We start from the raw sequence: 8,145 nt of genomic DNA, 5'->3' as shown, positions 1-8,145 counted from the left end.
GAAAATCGTAGTTTAATTGGTGTGAAAAACACAGAACACCGGACCTGCGGCGGCCACATCCGTGCTCGCAGAGAGGTATCTCTGGGAATCTATTGGTCGAAGTAAAAATCTTGAAAATCGAAGCACCGTGCCCGCGGTGGACAAAACTAAGATGCCGCACAAAGGCAGGTACCACGAAAGGGACCATCATGTAACAGTACGACTGTTCCCACCGTTTCACGGCAACTGCCATCATATCACAGTAGATTCCACCACAGTGGCTGCTTTCTTGCTTTGTTCTTTGCTCCTTTTGCTGTTGCTTGGTTCTTTGCTCCTTCTAATGTAATTTTTTGGCCTTCCCTCGGGTCATCATTCAAAATCGAGGAACGTGTTAAGTACCTATACAAATAGACCAAGAGAGAAAAGAGTTAAAGATCACATAGAAAAGCACGCAAATAAAGCTAGAAATCGAGCAAAAAGTGCATTATTCACAACTAAGGCCTAAAAATATAAACCAAGCCAATATTAATCAAAACAAGACTAAAAGGACTAGAAATAACAAAGAAAGACCAAAATAAACCTAAAACAAAGGGAGAAAAACACCCTAAAATGTTTCATAAATGACACTTATCAGTGATACTAGTTATTACTACTCTACTAGTTACATATCAAAATAAATTAACATTAAAGTTTTTTTTTTTGGTAAGTAAGAAAGTATATTACTATCAACAAAAAAACTGTACAAATGTACAAATTTTACAAGCTTAAAAAAGGCAACTCCAAAACTACAAAAGACCTAAAACAAAGGCCACCCCAACCTCAAGCTTTAAACTCCTTAGTTGCCACCTTCTAGGAAGGGTTCAACTAAAAGAGATTAAAGCAAAACCTGATCAGAAGCAGTCTGCTGCCTTCTAGGAAGGACACAGACCACAACTGAAAAGGACTAAAACATAAAACAAGAAAACAACAAAAACACAGATGCACTCAAAACAGAAACTAGTTTGGGATGCTGTTGCACAACTCCTGAATCCACTTGCACTGCAATCTACTCCACTTCTTGTTTATAAGCTGCTTGACTCTATCCATGCTCACCCTACCAATACCCTTACACAGGTTTGAAGGGTGAATAACATCTTTCTGCCAGAAAGCAGCATTCCTAGCAAACCAAATATGATAGACAACACAAGCAAGAACTGCCAGAACCACCTTCTGCTGCACCTTACTTTCACTGCTCTGAGCCAATTAATCCAAACCTCATCAATGCAGAAGTTTTGAATTGGAATATGGAGACAATGAGAAATTCTCTGCATACACTCTTGACTGTATCTACAATTAAAGAACAGATGCTGTCTGTCCTCAATACTAGCACCACACAACAAACAACTATCTTCAGCACATACATCATATTTCCAGAGCTTCTCTCTTGTTCTGAGTCTATCATGCATAGCAAGCCATAGTATAAACGAATGCTTGGGAATATTGAACTTATTCCATACCCATTTACACCAATCCACCTTAGTTCCAGTTCCCTGCAGCCACTTATAGCACTCAGATATTCTATAAGTACCATTCAACCAACTATTTTGCTCAAAACCTTCTTTTAACTATTCCTTGACTTCACATAATCTCCTCCAAGCCCAACCTGCAGATCTCTTAGGACTATAAGTCCACCAGTCTTGTTCTTTAATGTACACAGCATGAACCCATTTCACCCAAAGAGAATCTTCTTTCTTAGCTATTTTCCACACATACTTCCCCAAAGCTGCCCCGTTCCACATCCCACAGTCTCTAATTCCTAAGCCACCCTCAGCTTTGCTTTTGCAAACCCAATCCCAAGCAATTGGGGGGGCCTTAGACAAAACAACATCTCCACACCAAAGAAAAGCTCTGCACAGCTGAGTAATCCTCAAGATGACTGACGTAGGTAACAACACACACTGAACCCAATAAGTGTGCAAACTAATCAGAACAGAGTTCACCAGCACAACTCTTGCAATATAAGACATGTTTCTGCTTAGAGGTGGCCAGTGGGCCGGGTTGGACCCAGCCCACCCTAACTCGCACGGCTGGTGGGTCACGTGGGTCCGACCCGGTTTCAATCCGGCACAGCCCGGCACAGCTCGGATTTAATCCGGGTTGTGTCGTGGGTCCAAAATTTTCGACACAACCCATTTCAACCCAGCTCAGTTTAACCCGTTTGATTCGACCCAAATCGCACAACCCGTTTTGACTCATTTAATTCGACACACCTAGCCCGTGAACCCACCTAACCCGACCCACCTGGCACAACCTAGCCCGCACGGCCCACCCGCACGAATGACCCACCCAACCCGCACGAGCCAACCCACCTAACCCGCACGCATGACCCACCCAACCCGCACGCATGACCCACCCAACCCGCACGGCCGGCACAACCCGCACGGCCCGCACAACCCGCACGGCCCGCACAGCCCGCACAATTCGCACGACCCGCACGGCCCGCACGGCCTAACATCCATTTTTAAAAAAAAACGGCTAGTTTTTTGTATCTAACGGCTAGTTTTTTGTATCTAACGGCTAGTTTTTTAAGTGTATGATCATCCATTCTATTTTTCCTATAAATACCAATTCCATTTCACTCAAATTTCCACACAAATTCAAGCTTTCTTTCTCTCTTACTTAAAAATTCTTATTGTTCTCAAATTCTCAAGTGTTATATAGAGTTATATTTTTGTTAAAAAAAATCTCCTTAATATTATTATTAGTATTCTTAAGATTCTAAAAAAAAAAGTTCTTCTCCATATTATAATTAGTAATCATACAAAAAAAAAATGAGCTCAAGAGGAGGAATGGGAAGGAGTCAAAGTGGTGGTCGAAGTGGTAGCCAAAGGAGTGGTGGTGCAAATTTTTCGTATGAAATTAATACGGAAAATTTAAACCAATTTGTCAATGAATATGGAGATTATGGTTTAGGAGATAGGCAAAATATTCAAACGTCTCCACCACAACATTTCTCCCACGAGTCCCACCAATCATCAAGTTCAACTATGCCACCTCCATCGCAACCAACATCTCAACCTTCATCTCAAGGTAATTTCTAATTAAATTTTTATTGTTATGAATATTTAAAAAAACTATTATTAATGATTATAAAGTTAGTTTAGTTTCCAATTTTCTATGATTTACAATTAGTTAATTACCATGAAAAATGCGTTTAAATAAGTATAATTAAAATATTTAAAATTTAAAAGCTTATTTTCATGAATAGCATTTAAAAATTAATTTTAATAATTTGATTTATGAAAGGTGGTGGCGGTGAAAGTAGAGGTCGAGCACATTTTTCTTGGGTGTGGAAACATTTTGAACGAGTTGAGGTCACACCCCCGGGATGGCAACCTGGTCAACCAAAGAGGTTCACGTGTACATGCCTAGTTTGCAAGGTGCTAGGTGCAAATGTCAAGTCATATAATTGGAAAACGGGAGATGGAACCGGAACCTTGAGTCGGCATTTGCAAAATAAACACGACTTGTTCGAAAATGGCCCCCGTCCTTCGGGGGGTGGCGTCCAAACACAATTGGGTGGATACATGAACCAACCCGGCGGAGGTACACCTTTCATTTATAATAAAGATAGAATGATTGATGAAATGAGTACTTTAGTTATTGCTAATGAATACCCTTTTAGTTACGGTGAAAATGCAAACGTTGAGCATTTTAATAAAGTTGCATTACAACCTGCATTTACTCGTGTCCCCCGAAATACCCTAAGACGTTATACACAAACTTCTTATTATAAGTATAGGAGTGGTTTGATTGAATTATTTCGTACTTTTGATGGTCGTGTTAGTTTTACAAGTGATACATGGACTTCTAGTTTTGGCGAACCTTTTCTTTGCATTACTGCTCATTGGGTGGATGATGATTGGTTTATTCAAAAACGTATACTATGTTTTCAAGCTATGGAAGAAAGGCATACCGGTTTTAACATCAAAGTTCGTATTTTGGATTGTTTAAAAGAATTTCACTTGAATAATAAAGTTTTTTCTTTGTCTCTTGATAATGCAACTGCAAACACAAAGTGTATTGACTATTTGAAAAATGACTCCGAGTTGAATTTGTTGTTGGGTGGTAGTCTCTTGCATGTTAGATGTTGTGCTCATATTTTGAATTTGTCTGTTCAAGAGGGTCTCGCTGAGTTGCAACCATTGCTAAACCCAATTAGAACAGTTATAAAATGGATTAGGATTACTCAGTCAGTTAGAAGAAAGTACATAGCTATGTGTAAAGAGAGAGGTCTTAAGAAAAGACAATGGTCTATTGATACCCCTACCCGTTGGAATTCTACTTTCAAGTTGTTGAGTGATGCTATAAAGTATCGTGATATTTTGACCCAACTTTACAATGAGACTCGTGTTGATCCTACTGAGTTAATAACCGAAAGTCATTGGACTAATGCTTCTTTTGTTCGTGATGTTTTAAATGCTTTTGATAGTGCAACTCATATTTTCTCTTATATTTATGAGCCTAACGTTCATTTAGTCATAATTGAGTGTGTTAAAGTTGTTCACACCATCGAAGAGCATATGAGGATTGATGGACTTCGTCCCGTTCTTGATAGCATGAAACGTAAGTGGCATACTTATTTTAGTGAATTTCCAATCATTTATGGAATTGCTGCTATTCTTGACCCCGGTGTCAAAGCTGAAGGTTTGGAAAATCTTTTAGAATTTTATTATACAAGTTTAAGTATCGATTATGATGTTAGTGAATATATTAACAAATGCAAATCTGTTTTGGGAGACCTTTATGATCATTATGCATCTATTTATGGTTTTGATTTGGCAACACCAACTACTACTAGCACTTCCGATTCTAGATTTGGTTTTCTTGATAAAGTTATGAAAAAAAAAACACAAAGCATCTACATCATTCTCATCATCATCTTCTTCAACACTTGCTATTAATGATTATTTGTCATATCAACATGAGACCAACAACAACTTTCAAATTATAAAATGGTGGCAAGAACATAAAAAAAGTTTTCCTATATTGGCGAGAATTGCAAAAGATATACTTGCAGTTCCCGCTTCATCTGTTGCTTCCGAGTCTGCTTTTAGTGCAGGTAGAAGAGTGTTAGATGAAAAAAGATCTCGCTTAACTCCGGAAAGCATTCAAATTTGTGTTTGTAAGAAAGATTGGGATCAAGCTGAAAGAAGAACTCAAGGTTTAAAGGAAGACGAAGACGATGAAGATGATCTTGTGATGATATTGGAGTCGTCAACGGATGATGCAGCTTCCGGGGATGATGATGCAACAAACATGGGTGGCTAGAAAAGTCTAAATCAGGTACGCTAAGAACTACGTGGGCTTTGATTCTTTCGGGATACGTAGGCAACTTATTTTTCGAAAATTACAATTTAATTGCAAAATTAAATTTTAGTTTTCTAAAGATAGGTCCAAGCCCCCCCCCCCAAATTTCAAAAGAAGTACAATATAAGAACTACGCTGGCTTTGATTCCTTATTTTATAATATAAGGATACGTAGGCATCTTAATTAAGAGCAAGCCATCAAATTGTTAATTTTGTAAAAATTAAAACACCACACAACCCACCCGACCCTAACCCACGAACCCACCCAACCCTAACCCACAAACCCACCCGACCCTAACCCACCTAACCCAGAAACCCACCCGACCCTAACCCACTAACCCACCCGACCCTAACCCACCTAACCCACAAACCCACCCGACCCTAACCCACTAACCCACCCTTCGACCCACCCTAACTCACTAACCCACCTTGACCCGTCTAACCCACGAACCTAGCTCGACCCACCCATGACCCGTCTAACCCACAAACCCAGCTCGACCCACCCACGATCCGTCTAACCCACAAACCCAGCTCGACCCACCCACGACTCGTCTAACCCACGAACCTAACCCTGGTGTGTCCAACTTCTCCGACCCAACCCACGACCCGGCCCACCCTACCCTACGTGTGTCGTGCCGTGTGTCATGAAACCCCAACCCGCGACCCACCTAACCCTAACCCAGCTCGCACGACTCGCACGGTGGACACCTCTATTTCTGCTAGACCAACAGGTTATTCTAGTCAGCATCTTATAAACTATAACATCAAATTCTGAGACTCTCAAATATTTAGCATTCAAAGGGATGCTAAGATATTTGAAAGGAGTTTCTCCTATTACCAAACCAGACTCAGTCACAATTCCTTGCTGCACTTCAGGCTGCACACTCCCAAAATAGATAGCAGATTTATCAACATTAGCCTGTAGACCAGAGCAACCCTCAAAAGCTTTAAGAGCCCTTACTAGAAAAGAGACAAATTTCTTATCAGCATAGGAAAATAACATCAAATCATCAGCAAAAATTAAGTGTTTTAACCTTAAAGACTTGCATCTTTGATGGAATCTAAAGCCTCTCTTTGCCCCCACTTTTTTAAGCAATCTTGATAGGTACTCTATCACAATGACAAACACCAATGGTGACATAGGATCACCTTGCCTGATCCTTCTCTTGCCCTTAAAAAAGCCATTCAGACCACCATTAATCATAATAGAGAAAGAAGGGGAAGTAACACACTCCATGACCCAAGATATGAATTTACTTGGGAAGTTCAAAGCCTGCAGCATATCATGAATAAAAGACCAGTGCACAGAACCATAAGCTTTCCTCAAATCCACCTTAATAGTACATCTAGGAGACTTTCTCTTATTATTGTACTCTTTTAACATATCCTGGCACACTAAGATGTTGTCCAAAATAGATCTTCTAGCAATAAAAGCACTTTGATTCTCACTAATCAAACCAGGCATCACCTCTTTGAACCTTTCACACAACATCTTAGAAATGATCTTGTACAACACATTACAACATGCAATTGGCCTAAACAAAGTAACTCTAGTAGCATTATCTAATTTAGGTACCAGAGTCATAGTAGTTGCATTCACCTGTTTCAGCAGCTGACCATGCTCAAAGAATCCCAAAACTGTCTTACACACCTCATTCTTCACCACTCCCCAAGGATTCTTAAAAAATTTGCTGGAGAACCTATCAGGTTCAGGTGCCTTGTCATCCTCAATACTCCACACAGCATTTCTCACATCTTCCTTAGTAAACTCTCTGCAAATACTCAGATGTTTCTCATTATTCACAATAGGGCCTGCATCTATAACAGCTTGATGGACTTGTGTAGAAGGGATCCCACCAGTGCCTAATAATTCTTTATAGAAACCAATAAAAGCTTCTGCTATTTTATTAGGGTCCTGAATGAAATCACCATTCTCAAGCTGGATGCTGTACACATTATTATGCTATCTTCTCTTCCTAATACAGGCATTAAAGTAGGAAGAGTTAATATCACCTTCTTTCATCCAATGCAACTTGGCTTTCTGATTCAAAAACTTCAATTTTGCAGTATGAGCAGCTAAGAACCTTTACCTGGCATCACTTTCCATTTGAATCAACTCCGAATTCTGAGGATCATTGTTCAGATGACACTGCACCCTTGCTAACTCAGCATCAGCACTGGCATCTGCACTCTCCACTGAGGAGAAATTAGTCAATTTTAACACCTTGAGAGCTTCTTTCACCTTTTGCAGCCTTTTCACCATAATAAACATATCAGTTCCTCTCACATCACTATTCCAAGCCTGTTGTACAGCTTCTGATAGCCTGGAGCATCAATCCACATATTAAAAAACTTGAAAGGTTTCTTAACATTCCCATTACTCCCAAACAATCTCATAATACAAGGACAATGATCCATTAATCCCTCAGGCAAGAAATCAGCTCCAAACTCCCTGCAGTTTTCATTCCACAGCTCATTAACCAAGATCCTATCAATCTTTGTGCACACTCTATCACTCCCTTGCTGCTTATTATTCCAAGTATAGAATAAACCCCCAGCTTTAAAATCAATTAGCACATTTTGCCTAACATTAAAGTTTAATATTTCACCATGCATGCTTCGAAATTTTAATTCGAAATAGAGAGTTTTGACCAATAGATGAACTTAGTTGACAATGAAACCTCTAGGTTTTTGAGCTTCCAGCTTTACCATGTTAGCTAACCCCATCCCCGTCTTCCTTAGATAAGGCACATCACATATCTAATTCGTTTCCTACCTTAGACAATAGTCTCTAATTAAACAATCTCTATTGTGTTT

The 8,145-nt window shown here is 39.7% G+C and overlaps 1 protein-coding gene across 1 annotated transcript; it reads right to left on the bottom strand.

The window, feature by feature from the left end:
- Positions 1-853: 853 nt before the first annotated feature.
- On the bottom strand, positions 854-7,944 carry LOC110721745. The gene is made up of 7 exons (XM_021900934.1): positions 7,718-7,944; positions 7,419-7,652; positions 6,167-7,274; positions 1,622-1,916; positions 1,292-1,536; positions 1,072-1,212; positions 854-922 (listed from the first exon to the last, which is right to left on the bottom strand). Exons 1-7 carry the CDS (start codon positions 7,942-7,944, stop codon positions 854-856), a joined length of 2,319 nt encoding a protein of 772 aa, XP_021756626.1.
- Between the last annotated feature and the right edge of the window lie 201 nt (positions 7,945-8,145).

The sequence above is a fragment of the Chenopodium quinoa genome, unplaced genomic scaffold (genome assembly GCF_001683475.1).
Source record: "Chenopodium quinoa cultivar QQ74 unplaced genomic scaffold, ASM168347v1, whole genome shotgun sequence".
Taxonomy (NCBI): Eukaryota; Viridiplantae; Streptophyta; class Magnoliopsida; order Caryophyllales; family Amaranthaceae; genus Chenopodium; species Chenopodium quinoa.
The sequence above is the reverse complement of the archived record's forward strand: the minus strand, read 5'-3'. Positions and strand labels throughout refer to the sequence as shown.

What these genes read in the sequence shown, in the direction of transcription:
- LOC110721745 (XM_021900934.1), bottom strand. Translation starts at nt 7,944, where the DNA reads ATGCATGGTGAAATATTAAACTTTAATGTTAGGCAAAATGTGCTAATT. An exon ending in TTGTGACTGAGTCTGGTTTG is followed by an intron (nt 1,917 to 6,166) that starts GTAATAGGAGAA and finishes TATTGGGTTCAG; the next exon opens with TGTGTGTTGTTACCTACGTC. An exon ending in TGTGTAAGGGTATTGGTAGG is followed by an intron (nt 923 to 1,071) that starts GTGAGCATGGAT and finishes TTTATGTTTTAG; the next exon opens with TCCTTTTCAGTTGTGGTCTG.